Genomic DNA, 27,656 nt, shown 5'->3' with positions numbered 1-27,656 from the left:
CATGTTTTTTATAATGAAATCACGCATTTTCTGAAGTCAGTATGGCAAATTAAACCATTTGAACAGTTACAGGAGTCTTTTATCTGTTGGAAACCGAAAGTTTTTTCAGATTTGGTAAAAAACATAACTTTGCATTAAAACTTATTCCATGTCACAGGAACTTTTGTTGTTCAGTATATGTATCTGCCATGTTGCAGAGATTATTAGAGTTACAGTTATGTGTTTTGGGCCACTGTGTATTTATTGCACAGTTGGAAATTGAAAAGTATGAAGCTTCGAAAGCAGCGAAAGGTGATTAAAGTGCTTCAGGGGGCAAGACGCTTTCCTGAGTGTATAGTCAAGCCATGATTTGTCTGATTGTCCCTTTATATGTCTTTTCTCCCTTCAGTGTTTAGGGGCCAGTGTTGCAGAGGATACGGGAGGACAGAGCAGAGGGCCTGTTGGTACTGCCGAGGTGGCACATGCAAAAACTGGTATCCAATTGTATTAAGAATGTTGGTATCTCCACTGATTCTGATTCTGCAAGGATGGAGAACACTTGTCTTACCTTCCAAGGATATCTTCATCGTCTTCACAAACAGATGCATCTGATGGTGTGCCATTTGTCAAGATGTGTTTGCTGAGACAGGGGTTGTCACATGACACCATTTACATTATCATTAATCATAGTCATCGTATCCCAATTGCGTGGATCGATGCTCATGATGTCACTAACTGGATTGTCTGGTTAAGACTCGATTATTTACAGATCGCCGTCATATAGCTGGAATATTGCTGAGTGGGCGTTAAACAACCAACCACCCAGCATTGTCAATATACTTAATTATCTAGAACTGAGTATTTGCAAGAGGACAAGCTATTAGTATGAGTTTTATTGCTACTGATCGAGCAGTGACTATGGAGACTATTTCTAGATGGCTTAGATTAGAACTGGCAGCTGCTGGTACAGACTCCTCAAATATTCAGGGCATAGTACAAGGGCCGCCTCCAACCACGCAGCACAGAACCAAGGAGTTCAGAGTCAGTGTATCATGGCAGCTGCAGGTTCATCATTAGCAGAGGTGATGCTCGTGGTTATAATAGTCTGGTGGAGAAATAACAGTCACTTGAACAAGCTGTACATTCTTCAGTAAAGTAGTCAGAGTGATTAACATTAATAATTTGGGAAGTATTGTAGATCCAGCAAGTCATTTATTGCTGCTGTGATCAATATTTCAAGTTTATTTCTAACTTTTATAAGAATTTGGATATTAAAGGGGACGGTGGGGTGGGGAAGGGCGGAGCCGGTTTTCAAACACACAGCTCACGATGTTATGTACAAAACCCACTTCAGCCTTCATCTACTTGGAAAAGAACTTTCATTCAGGCTCAATAAAAGACCTCAATTTGGCCATTCTCATCAATACAGAGTATTCCATGAGCAAAGCCATAATCTCTGACAGAGTGGCATGAGCAGGAGAAACAGTATGTCTTAACTCTTATATTTAATAATCATTTCTACTCTTCTATTTCAAGAGGCCATTTCATGCAAGTCAGTGTGTTGTATCCTTGGACAAGGTTATTGACTCCGTTCGTCCTGCTGTGATGTGACTGAAACAACTGTTTTCTACGATGTGACTGAAACAGCTGGTTACTGTGATGTGACTGAAACAGCTGTTTACTGTGATGTGACTGAAACAGCTGTTTACTGCGATGTGACTGAAACAGCTGGTTACTGCGATGTGACTGAAACAGATGTTTACTGCGATGTGACTGAAACGGCTGTTTACTGCGATGTGACTGAAACGGCTGTTAACTGCGATGTGACTGAAACAGCTGTTTACTGTGATGTGACTGAAACAGCTGTTTCCTGCGATGTGACTGAAACAGCTGTTTACTGCGATATGACTGAAACAGCTGTTTACTGCGATGTGACTGAAACAGCTGTCTACTACGATGTGACTGAAACGGCTGTTTACTGCGATGTGACTGAAACAGCTATTTACTGTGATGTGACTGAAACAGCTGTTTACTGTGATGTGACGGAAACAGCTATTTACTGTGATGTGACTGAAACAGCTGTTTACTGCGATGTGACGGAAACAGCTGTTTACTGTGATGTGACTGAAACAGCTGTTTTCTACGATGTGACTGAAACAGCTGTTTACTGCGATGTGACTGAAACAGCTGTTTACTGCGATGTGACTGAAACAGCTGTTTACTGCGAGGTGACAGAAACAGCTGTTTTCTGTGATGTGACGGAAACAGCTGTTTACTGCGATGTGACTGAAACAGCTGTTTTCAACGATGTGACTGAAACAGCTGTTTACTGCGATGTGACTGAAACAGCTGTTTAGTGCGATGTGACTGAAACAGCTGCTTTCTGCGAGGTGACTGAAACAGCTGTTTTTCTGCGATGTGACTGAAACAGCTGTTTACTGCGATGTGACTGAAACAGCTGTTTTCTACGATGTGACTGAAACGGCTGTTTACTGTGATGTGACTGAAACAGCTGTTTTCTACGATGTGACGGAAACAGCTGTTTTCTGCGATGTGACTGAAACAGCTGTTTACTGCGATGTGACTGAAACAGCTGTTTTCTGCGAGATGACTGAAACAGCTGTTTACTGCGAGGTGATTGAAACAGCTTTTTACTGCGATGTGACTGAAACAGCTATTTACTGTGATGTGACGGAAACAGCTGTTTACTGTGATGTGAACTTCCCATTAAAGCATCATTTACCTTCACTTGGTTCAAAGTACAACATAAATATATACCAGGAACACTATTTACATTTATACAGAAATAATATGTAAAGAAATGATGTGTGGAATTCAATCTTCATAGTAGGGCCAATGTCCCATAAGCATCGATGCAGACACATCAGCTTCTGGGTATACTGGATAACAAACACAAGATTGTCTTCCGTGGTTTCCTTTACCATTCATCTTGTGAGGCGTGCACAAGCCGTTGCAGATTCTTGGGACGATGAGGTCGGATGCAAACCCTTCATCCCAGAACATTCAAAAAATGTTCAATCGTTGACCTTTCTGGGGATATGGCTGACCGGGTCAATGTTGTGAGCCCTTGCTTCCTCAAACAGTCGACCGCAACACGAGCTCTGTGGGGATGTGCACTGTCATCTTGGAACTCAAGTTCTGAGCCACACTGGGCAAGTGGGATGGCCACTGCACATACAGTTTGGTCCACATAACTGGACCAGTCATGTTCCCATTAACGATAATCAGATCCGTCCTGTTATCGTATGTGAGCGAGTGAGTGAGTGTGTTAGGTTTAACGCTGCTTTTAACAGTACTCCAGTTATAAGTGTCCAGTGTCAGCTAAATGTGGGAGGAAAGACCGAAGTGATGCAGGTCTCAGACTTTTACCTCTATTATCGTATGTGATGCTAACTCAGACCATGATGCTCCCAGTACCGTACCTATCATGCTCTTAGACTGCTGCCGGATAATACCTCTTCATTTTCCTTCTTTGCAGCCGATCAATGAACCATGTGGCTGTGATATTTATTGTTTATTTGTTTGTTTGTTGTTTAACGCCGCGCTCAGCAATGTTCCAGCTATATGACGGAAGTCTGTAAATAATCGAGTCGAGACCAGACAATCAATTGATTGATATCATGAACATCTATCTACACAATTGGGAAACGATGACATGCATCAACCAAGTCAGCGACCCTGACAACCCGATCCCGTTAGTGACAAACATAGTCGCCTTTTACGGCAAGTATGGGTTGCTGAAAACCTATTCTACCACGGATCTTCACGGGTCGTGACGTTTATTGGCACATGCCAGTTACCACTATGTGCAATATGCAAATTTTGAGGCGAGTTGTATTCTTACAGCTGAAATGGCAGGGGGTTCCCTTAAATATTGTCCATTACAAATGTATTATAAATAGAACAGGATCTATATCAAGGAATATATTTGTATTGTCAAATGACAAGAATTAACAACAACATCACAGTTACGCTCTAAATGAAAAAAATGAAGGTATGGCGTCCAGTTTAAAGGATGGGTCCAGTTATCGATGAATCACCATATGTATATAGCACATATGTTTATACATATGTGTTATTAAGTCATCGGTGTACAGTATATCATGTGAGGTCAAAAGCTTTCCTAAGTTCTATTCAGTTCAATAGACTTGAAAATCAATTACTTTAACCTTCCGAATCCCGGATTGTCAAGTGGCACATGCCGAAAGTAGCTTTATCTATTTCAGTAGCAGTTTTATTGTACAGATTAGTTTAGAATTTAGATTTAGTGTGTGTGTGTGTGTGTGTGTGTGTGTGTGTGTGTGTGTGTGTGCGTGCGTGCGTGCGTGCGTGTTAGTGTTTGGAAACAATTGCTCAACATTACATGGCTTTCCTTACCACCTGAAATGCAAGACATGGAGGAAACATAAGCAATATATCATGGCAAATGCCTTTTCATAAGCATCACTGCATTTAACAGTATATCACACGTTGTCGAGGAATCTCCTAGCTGCCATGGTTAAAAAAAACGTACAAGGGTCCCTCTCAATATAACTTTGTCTCTCAATACTATCATGTCCAATCGCACGCTACACTATCGCATTCCTCGCCATATGACAACGTCTCCTCGAAATACAATTCGCGTGCCGTCGCTATAGTTGCAGTAGCCTCGCTATATCATGGCGTTCTCTCGCAATTCCCTTCCTGCATTGCGCATTTCGTATGTACGTCAACACTGTGAAACTAAGAGCAAATTTACCAAGTCATGCCTAAGACGGAAGTGAACGAAAAGGGTCGAATAGGTGACGGACAGTTACGAAGGTCACGGGTTGACCTGGTGTCTACCTTTCGTCACCACTCGCCCCTTTCCGTAACCTGCACTATAACTCGGCATCGAGCGGTATATTACCTTAATCATTATGCAACGAGTCGACAATATTCTTTTAGCTATGCCTGTTTGTGCTTAGACGAAACCCAGTTGTCAAAATGCCAACGAGAGTCGCTATTCGGCTTGTCCCGGAATAACACGAGTTGGTCACGAAGGGGTGTCTCCGTTACTTTAGTCTACGAAAGCTTACGAGTGATGCCGATGCCATTCGGCACACTCGACCCAATCCGTAATCTACAAGATACCGAGTGGTGAGGAATGAGCTGATATGGGGCGAAATGAACAAGTTTTCAGGCGTCAGGCGTCGAACTCGCGGTTGCGCGCGAATGACATGGGATTTTATAATTTGTCGGATGATTTTTGTGACAGAAGTGTGGTAGGGAAAACTGTAAGGAAATGTGGATCCAGAGACCATATAATAGAATATTATATGGTCTCTGGTAGATCATAATAAGGAATGAGGAGGTATAAGCATGGGTAGTGACGTCACAAGGGACCAGTCCGCTTTTGAATCATTACCGAATAAACGTAGGTCGCGGTAAAAGTGGTGTCTATGAAAGTTCCAGGACAGTTTCCAGTAGCCATAACATTCGACACTAAACTATTTCATCCTGCTTTCTCGACGTTTTCGTGTGAAGAACATTAGGAGCCACTATAGAATCTATCCTGACGTACCCTAATTTAGAACAGTTAAGATCGATGACATTGCATTCGAGGGATGAGTGGATCAAAATTCAAATTCTGCTTCAAACCAGTAGGTGATGTCTTCAGCAATGGAATTAAGCTACATTCCGAAAGAAAACAAATCCTCGATGAAAGGCGTGACCTCCATTACGCCGTCTGTAAACTTCCGCTGCACTCGAATGACGTCACCTATTTCGAAGAGCTGGTTGGTTTCGTACTTAGCGGGCTTTCCATGATTGAACAGACATGTTTTAGCGCACATTTCTCAACATAATTCTTGCGGGTCAGCATTAAAACTCAAAAGTAATTGAAAGTTTTAAACTTATTCACAAAATATGAATATTTTCCAGATTACAGTGTGATCACTATTTTACTCTTCCTTTTATCATGGGACGGGCACCAATATTCTGAATGACGATGTTCTGACAGGTGTACAGTACTTCACCTGAACCCAACTTTAATGTTGACAGGCCGTACGCATGCACTCTCCAGGCGGCAGCTTTGATGACGTCATATCTTTCGTTCTAGCGACAAAATCAATATCAAATACGGCTGTTTGAAAATAGGTGTCGTACTAAAATAGGGTACTGGACGGGTACTAAACGGGCACCTAACCCTAATGATCCTTAAGCTAGGGTTGATTGACCGTGAAGGGGATCCAAGGGATCAGAAGGATAGAGTTCGTGGTAACCTACCCATACACCGGCGACATTTGGATGTGTTCAGCGGCAATATAATATACCCAATAAACTGTAGTCCTGTTAATAATAATGAAAATTAATTAATCGAAAGAAATAATATATGTATATTAGTTCCTATTTATAATCACTGTATAGCCATTTGAATTAAGAAACAAACGAAATAAAAAATATATTGAAAATAAGAGTACCGCAGGCTATAGTTAGTACAAGTATTCAAAACTCTCAACATCGCTGGGCTTATTCAGTGACATTGCGTGTGGAGATGATAGATCACTAAGAAGAGCTTATGCACACATGATGTCCCCTGACGTCACAGGGCATTGTTTCGCCGGTGTAACTGGCAACAAAATACTACAAATTACGTCATATCGTATTGTGACCTTTTCGAAACGTTTCTGGTTATGAATAGGTTCTAAAGGTCGTTATAGTCAATAAAGACAACGATGACATTCCTGACCAACTCGTTTCCGGGACAAGCCGAATCTTCTTGCAGGTTACGGAAATGGGCGAGTGGTGACGAATGCAACGATGACTGTGGTTCAAAACGTGTTATCTTTACTAAATCCTCTGCCACAACTGACCCCTCAGCCTAACTGACACTACCATGATAACATTAAACACATGTACATGACATGACATGTCATTATGATTAAGAGGAACATATATGCATACCGTAACTCAGGATACATGATCAAGCATTCTACACTTTGTGAGATGGAACAAAGTGTCTGTTTACAAAGGGGCCTAACTCTTGTAGCCCTTCTTGTACACCACTAATAATATAGTAACCTCATACCATTACATCCCCGTATAAAAACATGTCCACATACTTAACAATAACATAAACATTGGGACGCTTTATTCTCCACACGGTGCCCGTCGAGAATGAGTCCATGCCTTGGTTGCTTGGTTCAAATGGTTCGGTATGGCTACCGTGTGTTGACCGTGATGGTTCTGATGTCTGTGGTGGTTATAGTGGTGCCAAGTCCTGGATCAAGTTGCACCAAGCGATCTTTGCGCTGATATGATCGTAACTCCCATACTTTATCATAGGCTTAAGATAGTCTTAACGCTAAGATAGTTTTGTGCAAGTGAGCCCTGGTATCCAAGTTCAAAGATGGTGGTCAGCGGTTCCAAGTCCCGGTACCCAATCGAGCCTGCATGGCTTCTTTACCAGGACCGAAGGTTGGTCTATCCCGATGTGACGCAATCATCCATGTGTCTCTTTGTCGTAGTGTTTTCCCTCTTACCCATTCGTGTGAGTTTGGCAAGAAATATACTATTTGTTAAACAACTGTTTACGGACAGTTGACAGTGAAGAGGACTTTTGAGGACTGAAGATTTGATCATGTGATGACAGCCATTTTCAGTGGTGTGATCCATATTGTGGTATTGTCAGTGGAAAACCTGCATTCAAGTGATTGACAATTTCAGATGTTAAAACACCCAATGTTGACAGTACTCGTGTCTGCAAGTTAGGCCATTTGAATGTGTATTTGTTTATGGTGTTTTTCCCGACTGATTCACAATGGCGTCGTTTCAAACAATACCAGTGTGTTACAGCATTTACTCCTGCAGCGGACTATCCTGTACCTTCATACTTTTATTTGTTGCTGAATACCTCACTCGAGCTATGTAATGGCGGCATGTAAATAACATTGTCTGGGCCACCAGTGATTGATATTATGAGCAAGATCCCACGCGGACGGGCTACGATTACACGCAATCGACCAAGTCACCGAGCCTGACCATCCGATCAAAGTATATACAGCAAGCAAAGGTTGGGACGGGGCTTGAGTAATTAGAATAATCTGATCATACACACAAATACAATGGCCCGACATATAAACAAACAACTCAAAACTAACACCGAGATTTTAAGACGTTGTATTTATGGCATTTCAAATATATCAGAAAGTTTGTAAACAACTACAAAAACAACAATATCACAATCCAATTAGACCAGTAACACACATGTATGTAAAGATAATATATAGTTAAAAATATAGAGATGTATAATAAAACATCAGGTCTCCGCTAGTAGGACACACGGAAATACGAGGGGGTGTTCACCTATATCAGGAGTTTTCATTAGGATGTAACAACTCACCAAAGATGCGTGCATGTGCCGATGTGTTGTGTGAGCGTTACAGACCTCACAGTGGAGAGAGTTTGTATTTTTCGAAATGTTGATACTTTGTTTTGATGTACAAGGTAACGCTAATATGAATGATGAGTTGGTTGTATCTCGGGTAACGTGAAGCGAACTGTGAAATGTATTCAGTCTTGGAATATATAAACTTGTCACCAATTGTTCCACGCAATTAGGCAATGATGACACTCAAAATGTGCCAGATAACAATCAAGAGTGTTACAAACTAGAAATATGATTGCTTCAGATATTATTTACACTGCCATGCAGTTCCAGTTTGATATACACAGGTCTTCCTCCAGCTAACGAGGAACCTACATGCAGCTGCAGTCTGATATATACAGGTCTTCCTCCAGCTAACGAGGAACCTACATGCAGCTGTAGTTTGATATACACAGGTCTACCTCCAGCTAACGAGGAACCTACATGCAGCTGCAGTCTGATATACACAGGTCTACCTCCAGCTAACGAGGAACCTACATGCAGCTGCAGTCTGATATACACAGGTCTACCTCCAGCTAACGAGGAACCTACATGCAGCTGCAGTCTGATATACACAGGTCTTCCCCCAGCTAACGAGGAACCTACATGCAGCTGCAGTCTAATGAATTACTTGTGATCTAAGGACACACGTACACGCTCTGAAGCCCGAAAGTCCCATTCCTACCACTACTTAAATACGACAATTATATGCAGCTCTAATGACATCACTACCAGTCAAACGACCTGATTTCTGGTTTGTGAAAACATGTTCAACGCAGTAGTATTAAACCAGAATGACCTATGCCTCTAGATTGTATGCACTTCTGGTTTGATGACATGATTTCCGGTTTGGAAAAGATACATATGAAGTGCAACGTTAAAAGCCCTGTGCCTCTAGCTTCCTGAATAAGAAAGTTAAGTGAATTCCCATATGGACATACAGTTAGGGGAAACATAGTTTTAAACAGAAACTACATTGCCTGAAACTTATTTAAAAAGAAAGCCAATTGCACTTCCGGTTTGGAAAAACACATGCCAAATGTAGTACATCTTTACAACAGAGAGCATCTTGCCTCTTGACACCTCATAAGAAACTCATGGATTTCCGCTTTAACGGATTTCCTTACTTTCAGGTGTCACTGAATGCATGAGTATGACCAGTGACCTTGACCTATAATGATGGTCAGTCAAATCCTTACAACTTCAGTACCAAGGGAAATGTAAACATTGCATGCCATGAACATACTACCAGGCATATGAGGGTGAAGTTGACCTTCAGTATTAGTGACATGTGTTTCATGAACATTCACAAGCGTTATACAGCAATAAACTAAGACAATTAATCATACGACTTGAAAATGTCTGTAGGAAAGGTCAATTTCGTGAAAATAGTAAAGGTACTTTACAAATCACTTGCACTGTGACTTTGATCTTATACATAGGTCACTCGCGGCCTTATCAGATTGTGAGCCCGCCACACCTCCAGAATATGCTTCTTGAGGGTAATGCATACGATGTTTTCTTGACATACTTGATATGAAATATCTTAGACGTCAGAGATGGCGGCAGTAGAGGTCACCTTCTTACAAAACCTTACAGCATAGCGATGGGAAAACAATGTTTACAAAGGCATTTTCCCTGGCTACATGATCTGTGCTGATTATGTTGGTAAAGGGTGTGTTTGTCTGGAGCTAGATTAACGTAAGCATTTTAAACTGTAGTGTGCTAAAGAAATGACACAGGGAAGTATTTAATTTTGAAATTCTAGTTAGCAATAACGATCATTACAGTTCCACACATTACCATGTAGTGTAACTGACAGCATGTTACCATGTAGTGTAACTGACAGCATGTTACCATGTAGTGTAAGTGACAGCATGTTACCATGTAGTGTAAGTGACAGCATGTTACCATGTAGTGTAAGTGACAGCATGTTACCATGTAGTGTAACTGACAGCATGTTACCATGTAGTGTAAGTGACAGCATGTTACCATGTAGTGTAACTGACAACATGTTACCATGTAGTGTAACTGACAGCATGTTACCATGTAGTGTAAGTGACAGCATGTTACCATGTAGTGTAACTGACAACATGCTACCATGTAGTGTAAGTGACAGCATGTTACCATGCAGTGTAACTGACAGCATGTTACCATGTAGTGTAAGTGACAGCATGTCACCATGTAGTGTAACTGACAGCATGTTACCATGTAGTGTAACTCACATGTTATCATATAGTGTAACTGACAGCATGTTACCATGTAGTGTAACTGACAGCATGTTACCATGTAGTGTAACTGACAGCATGTTACCATGTAGTGTAAGTGACAGCATGTTACCATGTAGTGTAACTGACAGCATGTTACCATGTAGTGTAACTGACAGCATGTTACCATGTAGTGTAAGTGACAGCATGCTACCATGTAGTGTAACTGATAGCATGTTACCATGTAGTGTAACTGACAGCATATTATGATCTAGTGTAAGTGATAGGATATTATGATCTAATGTAACTGACAGCATGTTACCATGTAGTGTAACTGACAGCTTATTATGATCTAGTGTAACTGACAGCATATTATGATCTAGTGTAACTGACAGCATATTATGATCTAGTGTAAGTGATAGGATATTATGATCTAATGTAACTGACAGCATGTTACCATGTCGTGTAACTGACAGCATGTTACCATGTAGTGTAACTGACAGCATGTTATGATCTAGTGTAACTGACAACATATTATGATCTAATGTAACTGACAGCATGTTACCATGTCGTGTAACTGACAGCATATTATGATCTAGTGTAACTGACAGCATGTTATTATCTACTGCCACTTCAGGTCCTTTTTGACAAACACTTGTCACTTGTCTCACTTGCGTGGGAAACTTGTCTGTCAAACTTGTTTTGATCTCATATGTTTTCGTAGAAAAATAGCATGTGTACATTGACAGGAGTAAAGGAGTGTGATGGGCCATGGGTGGGGAAGGGTGTGTTGGTGTGTCTATGGATGTGTCTTGGGAGTGCTACATCCTGAGGTATAAAAAGAAATGCACAATATGTATAAAAATAGTGAAACAGCTTGTGCAAAATATCTCACAACAGATTTGAGACAATTTACACACATATTTACAAAATACCTCTTTTGTGAGGAGAGCACCGGATAAAGTAGTAGGTTGCTAAGGCAACATTGGGTGCATTCTAAATGACATAACAATAGAAATGAGTTGTGTGTGACTGGCGGCAGAATCATCAGTTGAAACTATACAGTAAAACTATCAGAGTAAATCTATATCTTGGTATTTCATATCTGAACAATGCCAACATTTGCGACATGAGTGCAGTATTTGTAAAACTAGGTAAATATATAGCACTGTTTGAGTTCACAATTAATCCAAACTACCCTGGAGCCAGGTATACATCAATAAATCAAAGGACAGAAACTTAGGTGACATCCACAGCAGCCAGATGAGCTGGATGTGTTACCTGGATCATCTTACATCTTTACTGATGGCCATCCTTAACATGGCACCTGTTGACAAGTTATTGTTAGAATGAAACATGAATGAGTAACTCAGTGTCATTTAGCCTCACATACATGTTATGAACTCTGTTTCGGAGAGAAAGTGAAAGATATTAACCTGTGGTCATCTGGCATATCATCTTCCTTGAAAATAACCATCCCAAACTACTGAGTTGATGTTTCTCTTCCAACCATAACAAAAAAAATGCATATTCACATTGGACTTTTAACAGAGTGTACAGTCAAAACAGCCATGTGCTTACCTAAAGCATGAATGTAGTGGTGTAGATTGCCTTATAATATCAGCAGACCAGCCTGCACCATGATAACAAGGGTGAAGTAACATTTTCATTCAGATCAATAGTAATAACAGTTCAATGGGGACAGCAGACATTATGTACAGTTTGACAGAAAATTCAATATAGCCAGCAGCTATGTAATAAAGGCAGCTTCTATCTAGCATTGATGTGTTTACCATTGCAACATGAGACTGTTGCTAGCAACACTATTGGCAACGAAAAGCCAAACCTCCATAGGTACAACCATAGAACCAGGATAGGAAAGTCCACATGTGTCCTGCATGCAGCGACGATATATAGCCTGCACCTTGACAGTAGTGAATACAGCATGCACCATGCCAGCAATGATTATAGCCTGCACCTTGAGAGTAGTGAATACAGCCTGCACCATGCCAGCAGTGAATACAGCCTACACCTTGAGAGTAGTGAATAAAGCCTGCACCATGACAGTAGATAATATAGCCTGCACCTTGACAGCAGTGAATACAGCCTGCACCTTGACAGTAGAGAATACAGCCTGCACCTTGACAGTAGTGAATACAGCCTGCACCATGCCAGCAATGATTATAGCCTGCACCTTGAGAGTAGTGAATACAGCCTGCACCATGCCAGCAGTGAATACAGCCTGCACCATGCCAGCACTGAATACAGCCTACACCTTGAGAGTAGTGAATACAGCCTGCACCATGCCAGCAGTGAATACAGCCTACACCTTGAGAGTAGTGAATACAGCCTGCACCATGACAGTAGATAATATAGCCTGCACCTTGACAGCAGTGAATACAGCCTACACCTTGACGGTAGTGAATACAGCCTGCACCATGCCAGCAATGAATACAGCCTACACCTTGACAGTAGTGAATACAGCATGCACCATGCCAGCAGTGAATACAGCCTGCACCTTGACTGTAGTGAATACAGCCTGCACCATGTCAGCAATGATTATAGCCTGCACCTTGACAGTAGTGAATACAGCCTGCACCATGCCAGCAGTGAATACAGCCTACACCTTGAGAGTAGTGAATACAGTCTGCACCATGCCAGCAGTGAATACAGCCTACACCTTGAGAGTAGTGAATACAGCCTGCACCATGACAGCAGTGAATACAGCCTGCACCTTGACAGTAGTGAATACAGCCTGCACCATGACAGTAGATAATATAGCCTGCACCTTGACAGCAGTGAATACAGCCTGCACCTTGACAGTAGTGGATATAGCCTGCACCTTGACAGTAGTGAATACAGCCTGAACCATGCCATTGAATACAGCCTGAACCATGCCAGCAGTGATTATAGCCTACACCTTGAGAGTAGTGAATACAGCCTACACCTTGACAGTAGTGAATACAGCCTGAACCATGCCAGCAGTGAATACAGCCTACACCTTGACAGTAGTGAATACAGCCTGCACCATGCCAGAAGTGAATACAGCCTACACCTTGAGAGTAGTGAATACAGCCTGCACCGTGCCAGAAGTGAATATAGCCTATACCATGATAGTAGTGAATACAGCCTGCACCATGACAGTAGGTAATATAGCCTGCACCTTGACAGTAGTGAATACAGCCTGCACCTTGACAATAGTGAATACAGCCTGCACCTTGACAGTAGTGAATACAGCCTGCACCATGCCAGCAGTGATTATAGCCTGCACCTTGACAGTAGTGAATACAGCCTGCATCTTGAAAGTAGTGATTATAGCCTGCACCTTGACAGTAGTGAATACAGCCTGCACCTTGAAAGTAGTGATTATAGCCTGCACCTTGACAGTAGTGAATACAGCCTGCACCATGACAGTAGTGAATACAGCCTGCACCTTGACAGTAGTGATTATAGCCTGCACCTTGACAGTAGTGAATATAGCCTGCACCATGCCAGTGGTGATTATAGCCTGCACCTTGACAGTAGAGAATACAGCCTGCACCGTGCCAGCAGTGAATACAGCCTGCACCTTGACTGTAGTGAATATAGCCTGCACCATGTCAGCAATGATTATAGCCTGCACCTTGACAGTAGTGAATACAGCCTGCACCATGTCAGCAATGATTATAGCCTGCACCTTGACAGTAGTGAATACAGCCTGCACCATGCCAGCAGTGAATACAGCCTACACCTTGAGAGTAGTGAATACAGTCTGCACCATGCCAGCAGTGAATACAGCCTACACCTTGAGAGTAGTGAATACAGCCTGCACCATGACAGCAGTGAATACAGCCTGCACCTTGACAGTAGTGAATACAGCCTGCACCATGACAGTAGATAATATAGCCTGCACCTTGACAGCAGTGAATACAGCCTGCACCTTGACAGTAGTGGATATAGCCTGCACCTTGACAGTAGTGAATACAGCCTGAACCATGCCATTGAATACAGCCTGAACCATGCCAGCAGTGATTATAGCCTACACCTTGAGAGTAGTGAATACAGCCTACACCTTGACAGTAGTGAATACAGCCTGAACCATGCCAGCAGTGAATACAGCCTACACCTTGACAGTAGTGAATACAGCCTGCACCATGCCAGAAGTGAATACAGCCTACACCTTGAGAGTAGTGAATACAGCCTGCACCGTGCCAGAAGTGAATATAGCCTATACCATGATAGTAGTGAATACAGCCTGCACCATGACAGTAGGTAATATAGCCTGCACCTTGACAGTAGTGAATACAGCCTGCACCTTGACAATAGTGAATACAGCCTGCACCTTGACAGTAGTGAATACAGCCTGCACCATGCCAGCAGTGATTATAGCCTGCACCTTGACAGTAGTGAATACAGCCTGCATCTTGAAAGTAGTGATTATAGCCTGCACCTTGACAGTAGTGAATACAGCCTGCACCTTGAAAGTAGTGATTATAGCCTGCACCTTGACAGTAGTGAATACAGCCTGCACCATGACAGTAGTGAATACAGCCTGCACCTTGACAGTAGTGATTATAGCCTGCACCTTGACAGTAGTGAATATAGCCTGCACCATGCCAGTGGTGATTATAGCCTGCACCTTGACAGTAGAGAATACAGCCTGCACCGTGCCAGCAGTGAATATAGCCTATACCATGATAGTAGTGAATACAGCCTGCACCATGACAGTAGGTAATATAGCCTGCACCTTGACAGTAGTGAATACAGCCTGCACCATGCCAGCAGTGATTATAGCCTGCACCTTGACAGTAGTGAATACAGCCTGCACCTTGAAAGTAGTGATCATAGCCTGCACCTTGACAGTAGTGAATACAGCCTGCACCTTGACAGTAGTGAATACAGCCTGCACCATGCCAGCAGTGAATACAGCCTACACCTTGACGGTAGTGAATACAGCCTGCACCATGCCAGAAGTGAATACAGCCTACACCTTGAGAGTAGTGAATACAGCCTGCACCGTGCCAGCAGTGAATATAGCCTATACCATGATAGTAGTGAATACAGCCTGCACCATGACAGTAGGTAATATAGCCTGCACCTTGACAGTAGTGAATACAGCCTGCACCATGACAGTAGTGAATATAGCCTGCACCTTGACAGTAGTGAATACAGCCTGCACCTTGACAGTAGTGAATATAGCCTGCACCATGCCAGTAGTGATTATAGCCTGCACCTTGACAGTAGAGAATACAGCCTGCACCGTGCCAGCAGTGAATATAGCCTATACCATGATAGTAGTGAATACAGCCTGCACCATGACAGTAGGTAATATAGCCTGCACCTTGACAGTAGTGAATACAGCCTGCACCTTGAAAATAGTGAATACAGCCTGCACCATGCCAGCAGTGATTATAGCCTGCACCTTGACAGTAGTGAATACAGCCTGCACCTTGGAAGTAGTGATTATAGCCTGCACCTTGACAGTAGTGAATACAGCCTGCACCTTGACAGTAGTGAATACAGCCTGCACCATGCCAGCAGTGAATACAGCCTGCACCATGCCAGAAGTGAATACAGCCTACACCTTGAGAGTAGTGAATACAGCCTGCACCGTGCCAGCAGTGAATATAGCCTATACCATGATAGTAGTGAATACAGCCTGCACCATGACAGTAGGTAATATAGCCTGCACCTTGACAGTAGTGAATACAGCCTGCACCTTGAAAGTAGTGATTATAGCCTGCACCTTGACAGTAGTGAATACAGCCTGCACCATGACAGTAGTGAATATAGCCTGCACCTTGACAGTAGTGAATACAGCCTGCACCTTGACAGTAGTGATTATAGCCTGCACCTTGACAGTAGTGAATATAGCCTGCACCATGCCAGTAGTGATTATAGCCTGCACCTTGACAGTAGAGAATACAGCCTGCACCATGCCAGCAGTGAATACAGCCTAAACCTTGACAGTAGTGAATATAGCCTGCTCCATGCCAGTAGTTATTATAGCCTGCACCTTGACAGTGGTGAATACAGCCTGCACCATGACAGTAGGTAATATAGCCTGCACCATGCCAGTAGTGATTATAGCCTGCACCTTGACAGTAGTGAATATAGCCTGCACCTTGACAGTAGTGAATATAGCCTGCACCATGACAGTAGTGTATATAGCCGGCATCATGACAGTAGTGAATATAGCCTGCATCATGACAGTAGTGAATATAGCCTGCACCGTGACAGTAGTGAATATAGCCTGCATCATGACAGTAGTGAATATAGCCTGCACCATGACAGTAGTGAATATAGCCGGCATCATGACAGTAGTGAATATAGCCTGCATCATGACAGTAGTGAATATAGCCTGCACCGTGACAGTAGTGAATATAGCCTGCATCATGACAGTAGTGAATATAGCCTGCACCATGACAATAGTGAATATAGCCTGCATCATGACAGTAGTGAATATAGCCTGCACCGTGACAGTAGTGAATATAGCCTGCACCTTGACAGTAGTGAATATAGCCTGCATCATGACAGTAGTGAATATAGCCTGCACCGTGACAATAGTGAATATAGCCTGCACCGTGACAGTAGTGATTATAGCCTGCACCATGACAGTAGTGAATATAGCCTGCACCTTGACAGTAGTGAATATAGCCTGCACCTTGACAGAAGTGAATATAGCCTGCACCTTGACAGTAGCGATTACAGCCTGCACCTTGACAGTAGTGAATATAGCCTGCACCTTGACAGTAGTGAATATAGCCTGCACCTTGACAGTAGTGAATATAGCCTGCATCATGACAGTAGAAAATATAGCCTGCATCATGACAGTAGTGGATATAACACACCACGATAGGTGTGACTATATCACACACACTATCACAGGTGCAATTTTATAACAGACACCATGATGGATGTGACTATATAACACACCACGATGAGGTGTGACTATAGAACACACACAACAGCAAGTGTGACCATATAACACACCACGGCATGTGCGACTACATAACACACACGACAATGGGGTTGACTACATAACACACACCACGATGAGGTGTGACTATAGAACACACCACGATGAGGTGTGACTATAGAACACACACCACAGCAGGTGTGACTATATAACACACCAAGGCATGTGCGACTACATAACACACATGACAACAGCTAACTACTATATAACACACACCACGATGGCTGCGACTATATAACACACACCACAACAAGTGCGATTACAGAACACACACTACGATGGATGGGACTATATACCACACACCACAGCAGGTGCAACTATATAACTTACACCATGATGGGTGCGACTATATAACACACACCATGACAGGTGCGACTATATAACACACACCATGACAGGTGCGACTATATAACACACACCACGACAGGTGTGACTACATAACATACACCACGACAAGTGCGACTATATAACACACAGCATGACAGGTGCGACTATATAACACACACCACGGCAGGTGTGACTATATAACACACACCATGACAGGTGCGACTATATAACACACACCACGACAGGTGCGACTATATAACACACACCACGACAGGTATGACTATATAACACACACCATGACAGGTATGACTATATAACACAAATCATGAAAGGTGCGACTATATAACACACACCACGACAGGTGTGACTATATAACACACACCACTACAGGTGTGACTACATAACACACACCATGACAGGTGCGACTATATAACACACACCATGACAGGTGCGACTATATAACACACACCATGACAGGTGCGACTATATAACACACACCATGACAGGTGCGACTATATAACACACACCACGACAGGTGTGACTATATAACACACACCACAACAGGTGCGAATATATAACACACACCACGACAGGTGCGACTATATAACACACACCATGACAGGTGTCACTACATAACACACATATACAGGGATTAATCATGTCAATTTTAATACTCCATTCCTTCCCTGTGCTTCAGAAACCTAACAACGAACCACTGCTCACGTAAAAGTACAGGTATCTCCAATCATTTACAATATCATAGTTACACCATGTGAGTAGTGCTAAACTTTCTTCTACGGGTGTGCATAGTCACAACGAGACGAATCAGCTTCTGTACATGAGCATTTATTTATCTGTGCTGTGAAAGTACCAACAATATCTCCGCCATTAAACACAAACCATCGAACGATATGTATTATGATAACAGTATGTATAACATGGCTTTGAAGAATATTCCAATTATATCACGCCATGCCAGTTAAAAGAAACCCAAAACTGAACGCTAATCACGGGAACAGGTGTAGGGTGCTATTGTATCAAGAACAATAATTGGTGTGACAGTGGGATTTGAACCCCAAATCAGCAGACGTCTAAGGGATGTGATTCACCCCTTCCTAATTTGCTAATTGTAACCCTGTTGTCATAACGTCAATAGGCAGTCAGGTGACTCACATTACTAATCCATGGCAATGGGGGGGACTGTAAAGTCTGCTTCAACAATAAACAGAACATATAGTCAGCTCCAATAACACCTGCATTAATAACCAAAAATATGACATTATGGAAATACCAGCTCTAAAACATTTGACGTTGTGAAATAGAAACGGAAGACAAAAGATTTGGCTTTGTGTTCAAATAGACATGTCATGGGGTAATATGACAAAGTATAGGAATATAATTATGTGAGAACAGCTCATAATCTCCGTTTGTGTATAGGTTAAAGTATTTGGAAACTCAAAAGTCACCAAATAAAAGTAAACTTGAGCGATTACTTAACTTCAAGAAGTTATCAGTTGCCTGGTATTTATACACGATCTGTGAGCAAATTCTGACACGCCTCAAAATTTAGTGTAGGATAAGATGTTGGGTTTCACAAGACTTGATCCATACACTGTATAATGAGGATGTTCATAGTGCGATGTACGTCAGCAGCATCTTAGGTACAAGCAAACACTGTCAGACACCGTGTTTGTGTGTTCACAACAGCACTTCAACATTTGGCATACTAGACATTATTAGCACAAGTGTAATTGTAACAGTGAATATTATCCTATCCTATTTGTTATCCCGGGGATGAAATTCTCTAGTGTCATGATGATTCTCCAGAGTGAAGTTGAACCCATACCAGTGTGTTTAATCCTATCCTATACTCTACTCACGAGTAAAACTTCCCCCGGGATAATATTTAGGTAGAAAATAATCATTGCTGACATCAGAGACCATATATGGTCTGACATAATCACTCTCTTGGTTGTTGTGGAGACCATAGTTCATGGTGCAATAATACAGCTATACCGTAAACAGACACATTATACATTAGAAAATCTTATTATTTCAATCATGAAGAAATGTAGCCTTCCTGGTGTTACATTACAGATACACTGGTAAGTGTATGAATTGGGGTTAATACGGCTTTAAACAGTATTCATGTTATATCACTGTTTGTCAGCATAATGTGGGAGGAAGTCTGAAGTGATGCAGGTCTCAGATGCTTATCACTTTAGAGAAAACCTTGAACATGGGTATGGTGCTGACAAACCTAGAAACATAATTGGGGTGAACCAGGATTTGAACCCACAATCATAGGTTTCTGGCATGCCCAAGGGACACAACTCTGTACAGTGAATTGTGGCACCTTGGCCACTCATGCCCCCCCAAATACAGGGAAATAACATTGATAGTTAATAGATTCCAATATGACTATATGTTGCCACTCATAAAGCAGATTAGGAAGGTGTTTGCATTACATGCTGAAACATAGTGCCATGACACTCACAGCAGCTCATCTAGATGTGCAGTCAACAGTTTAAGAGTAACAAAATATGCTGTCAGCATTTATATTCAATTATTTTCTGAATAAACAATGAGGACAAAGAACAAACACTAAAATCTATCATTTGATCAAAATATGCAGCATGTGAAGAAGAAACATACAAGTGTAGAGGTCAAATAAAGATTTAAGTGAGTGAGGGAGTTGGTTTTAATGCCGTTTTGAACACTATTCAAGTCATATCACGGTGTGTCAGGTTCATGTGGGAGGAAAGCCTGAAGTGATGCAAGTCTCAGGCGTTTACCTCTTCGGTGAAACCCATGGGCATGGGTATGGTGCTGACAAACCTGGAAACATAATCGGGGCGACCTGGAATTCAGACCCACAATCATAGGTTTCTGGCGTGCCCAAGGGACACAACTTTGCACAGTGAATTGTGGCGCCTTAGACAACTGGGTCATTGTGCCCACATCAAGGTTAAAAATATTGCAAAAAATGGAATACAGTAACTACTGACTAAATGTGTCTAACTTGGTGAATAAATTCAGGGGCCATAATGTGTTTGAACAAGCATGTGACATTTCTGCAACATTGGTCAAGTCTCTGAGGAAGTGCATTTTGAGAGAATTTAGGAGCATAGTAAAAGGAAAGGTCAAACCAAGGTCAAGATGTAACATATCGTGACAAAGGGACCATGTGTTCAGCCCCACTTCTAAAAAAACATCCCCTATTTGTGAAATTAATTGCCCAGCTCCATGAGCAACACATGACCAACGTTGAGACCAATCTTCAATTTCTAGCTGTCAGTAGGATCAAAGTGCAGCATCATCACTGGTGGGAACAAGTATGTGAAGTTTCAGCTTCACTGGTTCAATGGTTTCTCAGATGTTTCCGATGCCCGATGCAACATGCATGACGGACAAGCAGGCCACAACATAAGCTCTCATAACTTTCTGTCAGGTGAGCTAATAAGCAGTCCACAATTTATGGAATACCTCAAAACTTTCCAACCAGAAACATATATCATAAACAATTTTGATATTACTAAATCAGTTGACAGATGATCTCATCAATATGTTTCATGTTTTATACCTTATATTGTCTAATGCAATACAACTTGATCTTTGCCTCAAGCTACCCTAACAACAAGTTATAACTACTTCCAGGCAAAGGACTTCTGCTTTGGGATAACACATGCACTGTGAAGTACAACATTGAAACAGAAGAAAGTCTCATGCATGTAACCACCAAAATGAGAATCTAACAGATACTTCAAGTCTAATGACCTAGACCTTCAATCTCAGACATCAAGAATGGTTTCTTGAAAATTTCAAACTGAAAGCATATGTTGTGTTACAAATGTAAAGTAACTGTAGCCTAATGTAATAATACACTTCTATGTATACTGTTTTACTGTTTACAAATCCTAGAATGTGTCAATGAGCTTGACATATGGCAGGTATAGACAAAAATGTATAATACATATTGATATTATAATAAAGATAATCATGAATTAAAAATCAAGCATTCCATGTTTTTACATTAAGGTTTCCAGTGACCATGACCTCGATGGAGGTCATTGAGAATCTTCCCAAATTAAAACCCCACCCAGGAAATCATTAAGTTTCCCAATCATAAATATTCATGTTATCATGTGCACATGCATCTTTGATGCCTAAGTCTCATTGAATGACCTTGACCTTCAAGATCATCCAATCACATGTGGGAACATTATTTTTGCAATCTTAGGAGGTGTTACAAATATTAAGTATCCATAATGTCAATGCTTTCTGAATCAAAATGCAAATTTCGTTATGAGTAAATGACCTTCAAGGTGACTTTGACAATTGATACACCCATGACACATGCGAGGTAAAGAGTTACTCACTTACAGTCTTTCAGAACTGTTTCGAAATTGCTTGATTTGTTTATGAATGAATCTGAAATTTCCAGTGAAATCTGAGCCATGTTTCATGAGGACCCTAATAATCATGCTAAAGAATATTCAATCAAACTCCACCACAGACATCATCGATGCTGAGTTTGTAAAGTTCAAAATGAGTAACCTTGACCTCAAATATCCTTCAGTCATGTGTTAGAAAACTTCACAAGTGTATATAGGAGGCATATCAGGTACGAAGTCTCTAACATCTGTCATAAGCGGATGGTTGAGAAAACAAGTTGCGGTATTCAAATTTGAACAAATATATTTACATCCAGGTATATGGGCGGCCATTCAGTAAAAAAATACAAACTTGAAAAAAAGGACAAAAGTACGCAATTAAGATCAAATATTACGAACAAAGAACTAAATGTTTCTACTAAAGGTCAAAATACAATATTAATAGTCAAATGTTACGAAAAGACGTCATAAGAAAAGAAAGAACAATGTGTACGAAAGAACGTCAGTGAGCACGAAAGGACGTTTTCAATAAAGAACGTCAGTGAGCACGAAAGGACATTTTCAATAAAGAACGCTGCAATTTGTAAAACATTCCGATTTTAATCGGCTTGTTCCGCCCTGTATATGCTAACTGCATGCCGAGGTGCACAATGTATTACGTCATTCCTCGTGCACTCACCGTCTGACGTCACACAAATATATATACATGTATTTATAATGAATAATGTACACATTGTGTATAAACATGTTGCGTTAAGCTTTGTCACCGCTTAAGGGCCTTTTCATAAATACAGTATACTGTGTAAAACCAACATCTGCCTAACATTGGTACATGTATTTTGTATAAAACCTTAAAAAAACACTCACTTAACGCTAAACTAGGATTCACCTACAGTGATCCAATAACTGTTCATGCTTGGTGCAACACGAGGGTGCTATGATGCCGAGATTTGTTTCAGATGCACATTTTCATCTGAAAAGTGAACGTTGTGCGAGAGTTTGTTTTCTTTAACAGCTTTTCGAAAACTGTGTGCGAACAAAATGCTGCCTAATATCTGAACAACAAATATATATATATATCAAATGGATTTGTATGCATATGTATAACTTACACATTCATTAGGAAAAATAGCTCGCCATAAATAAAGAAAATCGAATGTCATCTATGACGCCAGCTTTTGTTTTCAAACCATATTTATTTTTCTTGTTTACATCCACATTTATATGTGTGATGTCAGATGGTGATTGCACGAGGAATGACGTAATACATTGTGCACCCCTAGGCATGCAGTTATCACGGCGGAACAAGCCGATTAAACTCGGAATGTTTTAGAAATTGCAGCGTCATCTGGGGTACTTTATTGTCAACGTCCTTTCGCGCTCACTGACGTTCTTTATTAAAAACGTCCTTTCGTGCTCACTGACGTTCTTTATTGAAAACGTTCTTTCGTGCTCACTGACGTTCTTTCGTACACATTGTTCTTTCTTTTCTTATGATGACTTTTCGTAACATTTGACTATTAATATTGTATTTTGACCTTTAGTAGAAACATTTAGTTCTTTATTCGTAATATTTGACCTTAATTGCGTACTTTTGTCCTTTTTTTCAAGTTTGTATTTTTTGACTGAATGGCAGCCCATACAGGTACATGATACTATCACATGAAATCAGAATAATCTAAAATGTTCCTACATGTAGTCTGGGGCTCTTCTATGAGGTTCCAAGTCAGTGTTGATACATGAAGTAACCAAAGAAGTTCAGTTTCAATTTCGTGATCATTTGCCTTGAAAAGCATAGAATACATATAAACTCACACCTCAACCTATCTGCAAACAAGTACCATGAAACTTAAAAACTGGATTTTTGAAATTAGTACAGAGACCATACACCGACATATGGTCTCTGAACAGTAATTTCATCTGTTATGGTGGATGGGCTTTAAAGATGTAAATCTCAACATTACTGTACGAGTTGATCAACAACTATTATATAATATGCCTTGTATGTCAATGAATGTCTTGTAGATTTAAAAATTTAAAAGGACAAAAACAGATACACATATTGTGACATATACCTGTTATGTTTCTAACATCACATCGTAATACTGTAGTCAAGAGTGCGTGCGCATGTATGTGTGTGTGTATGTGCGCATGTCTGTTTATAGGTGTAGGAGAACTTAATTTAATGCATTTTCTTACTCTCCATGATGTGTGCAATCCTAAGATGTCAAGAGTGTGTGTATACTAACACTGAAGTATGAGAACTGAAGTCTTGTACTTAAGGATAGGGAAATCTACCTGAAATGAAATACTCATGATGAAAATGTTCTATATGTATGTATGATGTATGTTTACATCATATAGTCTATGTGTCGGCTACAAATCCTCTGCTTCCTCTTCAGGAAGTCTAATGATAGGTATTCCATGAATGGCTTGTTGTTGATTTAAGTCATCAGGACTAAACTGCCTGTCTCTACAAGACCAGGCTACAGATTGTTCCTCTTCAAAATCCTCCTCTTCGATACTGTCTTGGGGCGAGAGTCGTCGTACTGAACTAGCACTACTATCACTGCCTAGGCTGGTACTGCGCATATCTGGTGCGAGTCTGTCACGCCTCCTATCATCCCCTATAACAGGTTCTGTGTGTTTACGATGCAACCTGTGCCGATAGTGCAAGCGTGGGGAACGCCGTGCACCAAGTCTAGTGTCATGTGGCTCCTGGCGGATAAAGTCATTAAAAATCTTGTTTGTAGTTTCATCAATGCTATAATCCCTTGATAAATATTTTTCACGTGTTTCCAGTGAGTGAGACTTAAAAAATCTCTTAAAAACTGAAATTTTACTTGGGACTGTATTATCTTCAAAACTGTCTCCTGATGCAAGTTCTGACTTAGAATCTGTCTCTGGTTCATTTATACTTTCATAAACACGCACCATCTGCCTCTCGCGACTGTAGGCACGCCTCTTTTTTGATGCCGTTTTGCCATTTCTGCGATCAAAATGGGATGCATGCCCCGATCGCTTTTGGGTATGTTTTGGACTTCCCAAGCTTCCAGGTTTAAGGTCCTGAACTGTGGAAGTTTGTGTTGGTTTTTCTTGAGACTTATGGAGGGATTTAAGGGGAGATTTTGGTGGTGAGTTTTCAAGACAGGGAGCTCCTGGGGATGTATCCTTCTCCACATCTGCATTTTCTTTAGTCGAACCCTGTGTTTCTAATGACTTGTACCCGCTATCTGCCTTCATTTGCCTTAACTTGCTCTGTTGGCTCTCTGTCGTACTGTCGGTGTTGTCTGTTGTTGACTCAAAAGATGTTGTTGTGACTTCATAGCGACTAGTGTCCGATACATCTCCATCAGTTTCCACACTATCAAAACTATTTTCAGTGCTTGTATTGGGGCCAGCTTTCTGTAATCTCTTGGTTAAAATGTTTCTGTAGTTCTGACGTCTATTTTCATAGTTTGGATGAAGAAGATTCTTTGAGGAGGTTCGACCAGCTCCTTCCCACTGAATACTGTTATCTCTCTGATCACCTACCCCAACATCACTGGGAGCCTCTGTGTTGGACTCAAATGAAGTAGTGTACGGTGTAATTTGCTCATGTTCAGGTGATTCTTCAGGTGATGTCATGTCCTCCATTCTTATTGTGTCGCTGCACTCATCCTCATCCTCTAATGTAGCTCGAAGGTTCCAAAGTTCCCGATATTTCTGGGTGCCGTTAAGAGTCTCTGTGTCGTCACTCTCTTCTGGCATGATTCCTTCCAGGTCAAGGTCATTTAGATACACTACTTGCTCCTCATTTAATTGTTCCAGACTTCCTGTGTCATTGTATCGTACTTTAGATGACATTGGAGAACCTAACTCTGATATCACATCATAGTCAGTATTATAAAAAGGTCCCTTTGAAAACTCTGTTATCTTTAGTACATCATAATCAGCAAAGTCCTCATAACTTTTAACTTTTCTTGTCTCTCTGTACATTTTCTGTGTTGTCGGGCTAACCGTCTCCAAACTATGTGAGTACTTTTGGGCAGGACTTGTTCGAAGACTTTGAGGTGGGTGTGGTCTTAAATCTTTTCTAAATTCACCTGCTTCTTGGACACCTTTTCTTTCATCTAACTTGTTAATAGTTTGTTGATGGTGTATTTCCACTGCTACCTGCGTTCTTATAGGTTTCAGTGTTGGTGACAGTGAGCTGTTTAGGTCAAGTATTGGCAGGGACTCTCTGCGTGCCTTTTCCTCAACCTTCCGCAACTGTTCTTCTATACTAGCCCTTAGTGCTGCTTCATCAACCCAGGTCCTAGCACCTAGGGAATACTGTCGTGGTACTGACTTGTCAATCTTAGAACGCTTCAGGTGATGGAAATCGCCCTCTGTATACCTTAAACCAGAAATCAGAATTTAACCATTACAAAACCTGTATGAAAATGATTTCATAAACAAAGTGTAGCAGCTCCAGTCAAATTCTGACAAATTCTTAAAACATTCCAAGTTATACATGGGGCTGCTTGAAGATACTGCCACAGTTACTATATATAACACACCATATTTAATTTTAACTCAATGTGTCAGTTTGGCATGACTTAGACTCTTTTCAATTCAATTATTATTTATTCATAGCTTAATCTAACATCGGACATTTATTCTAGCTATCTAAATGTACCGTACTACTCAATCCACAAATAAGTAACACACTAACATTCTCACGAAGGTTTCTTATTTATATATTTTCTTTGTACATGTATCTTCTACTAATGTCTACAACCTACATAATATTCCTTTATGTTTATTATGTTCAAATTATGTATTAACAACTCTTCTTAATTGAAATGTGCTTAATTTTTTTTCATTGTTTTCGTTTTTATTTTTGTGTTACGCAATTTTAATGAAGGAAGTCAGTCAGTCATTGTAAACTTTCCATATTGTTTGCAAAGAGAATAGATCCATAGCCTCATAACCATTCTATGTGAATTCATCTATCTATGTATCATTCATATTCTACTCATTTATATTTGTAACACTATATATTTTCACCACATACATATGTAGAGTGTTACAACACTCTGGGGGCTTTCGGGTTAATGTTTCTTATCCTACTCGGTGTAATCTGCTGCAGTGGAATATCATGCCATCATCAGTAATTTATTGCTCAATTCCGGACGCTCAAATATTGAGGCAAGCACCCCGTTATTTTACATCATCTCGAGCGTACCAGAATGGGGGCACGAAACCCACTATTTACAGTTTCTGAGGCGTGTCAGAGGAGGTGCATCGTTAGCCGATCAACTGGGATTCCTGCAGCAACCTTCCAGTGAAGGCATACTGATGAAAAGAACTTCTAGACCCTGCATTTGAGGTGCAGGGACTACAGAAGAAATGTAACAAAG

At 41.1% G+C, this 27,656-nt stretch overlaps 5 protein-coding genes across 6 annotated transcripts in view; 1 reads left to right on the top strand and 4 right to left on the bottom strand.

Moving 5' to 3' along the window:
- Positions 1–267: 267 nt before the first annotated feature.
- LOC139479473 (chondroitin proteoglycan 1-like) lies at positions 268–2,336 on the top strand. Its single transcript, XM_071262319.1, has 3 exons — positions 268–291; positions 389–473; positions 1,681–2,336. The coding sequence occupies exons 1-3, from the start codon at positions 268–270 to the stop codon at positions 2,334–2,336; spliced, it is 765 nt and encodes a 254-aa protein (XP_071118420.1).
- Positions 2,337–12,619: 10,283 nt separating this feature from the next.
- LOC139479472 (uncharacterized) lies at positions 12,620–14,299 on the bottom strand. Its single transcript, XM_071262318.1, has 3 exons — positions 13,703–14,299; positions 13,272–13,480; positions 12,620–12,851 (listed from the first exon to the last, which is right to left on the bottom strand). The coding sequence occupies exons 1-3, from the start codon at positions 14,297–14,299 to the stop codon at positions 12,620–12,622; spliced, it is 1,038 nt and encodes a 345-aa protein (XP_071118419.1).
- Positions 14,300–14,371: 72 nt separating this feature from the next.
- On the bottom strand, positions 14,372–16,510 carry LOC139479471 (uncharacterized). Its single transcript, XM_071262317.1, has 4 exons — positions 16,265–16,510; positions 15,914–16,123; positions 14,861–15,259; positions 14,372–14,584 (listed from the first exon to the last, which is right to left on the bottom strand). Exons 1-4 carry the CDS (start codon positions 16,508–16,510, stop codon positions 14,372–14,374), a joined length of 1,068 nt encoding a protein of 355 aa, XP_071118418.1.
- An 18-nt stretch (positions 16,511–16,528) lies between these two features.
- LOC139479470 (uncharacterized) lies at positions 16,529–17,398 on the bottom strand. Its single transcript, XM_071262315.1, has one exon. The coding sequence runs from the start codon at positions 17,396–17,398 to the stop codon at positions 16,529–16,531; it is 870 nt and encodes a 289-aa protein (XP_071118416.1).
- Positions 17,399–23,981: 6,583 nt separating this feature from the next.
- LOC139479012 (serine-rich adhesin for platelets-like) overlaps positions 23,982–27,656 on the bottom strand; it is a 134,725-nt gene continuing 131,050 nt past the window's right edge. For both annotated transcript variants that reach the window (XM_071261742.1, XM_071261743.1), the window contains exon 6: positions 23,982–26,650. In XM_071261742.1, coding sequence (XP_071117843.1) covers positions 24,649–26,650 — 2,002 coding nt within the window. In that variant the 3' untranslated portion in view covers positions 23,982–24,648. The remainder of the gene's footprint in view (positions 26,651–27,656) is intronic.

Source organism: Haliotis cracherodii, unplaced genomic scaffold (assembly GCF_022045235.1).
Source record: "Haliotis cracherodii isolate W230 unplaced genomic scaffold, xgHalCrac1.p SCAF_4, whole genome shotgun sequence".
Lineage (NCBI taxonomy): Eukaryota > Metazoa > Mollusca > Gastropoda > Lepetellida > Haliotidae > Haliotis > Haliotis cracherodii.
Note: the sequence above shows the minus strand (reverse complement) of the source record. Positions and strands in the feature narration are given on the sequence as shown.

What these genes read in the sequence shown, in the direction of transcription:
- LOC139479471 (XM_071262317.1), bottom strand. Translation starts at nt 16,510, where the DNA reads ATGGTGCAGGCTGTATTCTCTACTGTCAAGGTGCAGGCTATAATCACT. An exon ending in CTGTATTCACTACTGTCAAG is followed by an intron (nt 15,260 to 15,913) that starts GTGCAGGCTATA and finishes ATCATGGTATAG; the next exon opens with GCTATATTCACTGCTGGCAC. An exon ending in CTGTATTCACTACTGTCAAG is followed by an intron (nt 14,585 to 14,860) that starts GTGCAGGCTATA and finishes GGCATGGTTCAG; the next exon opens with GCTGTATTCAATGGCATGGT.
- LOC139479470 (XM_071262315.1), bottom strand. Translation starts at nt 17,398, where the DNA reads ATGCAGGCTATATTTTCTACTGTCATGATGCAGGCTATATTCACTACT.
- LOC139479472 (XM_071262318.1), bottom strand. Translation starts at nt 14,299, where the DNA reads ATGGTGCAGGCTGTATTCACTACTGTCAAGGTGCAGGCTATAATCATT. An exon ending in CTGTATTCACTACTATCATG is followed by an intron (nt 13,481 to 13,702) that starts GTATAGGCTATA and finishes GGCATGGTTCAG; the next exon opens with GCTGTATTCAATGGCATGGT. An exon ending in GTATTCACTACTCTCAAGGT is followed by an intron (nt 12,852 to 13,271) that starts GTAGGCTGTATT and finishes GGCTGTATTCAG; the next exon opens with TGCTGGCATGGTGCAGGCTG.
- LOC139479473 (XM_071262319.1), top strand. Translation starts at nt 268, where the DNA reads ATGAAGCTTCGAAAGCAGCGAAAG. An exon ending in AGCTTCGAAAGCAGCGAAAG is followed by an intron (nt 292 to 388) that starts GTGATTAAAGTG and finishes TTCTCCCTTCAG; the next exon opens with TGTTTAGGGGCCAGTGTTGC. An exon ending in GGTGGCACATGCAAAAACTG is followed by an intron (nt 474 to 1,680) that starts GTATCCAATTGT and finishes TGACTGAAACAG; the next exon opens with CTGTTTACTGCGATGTGACT.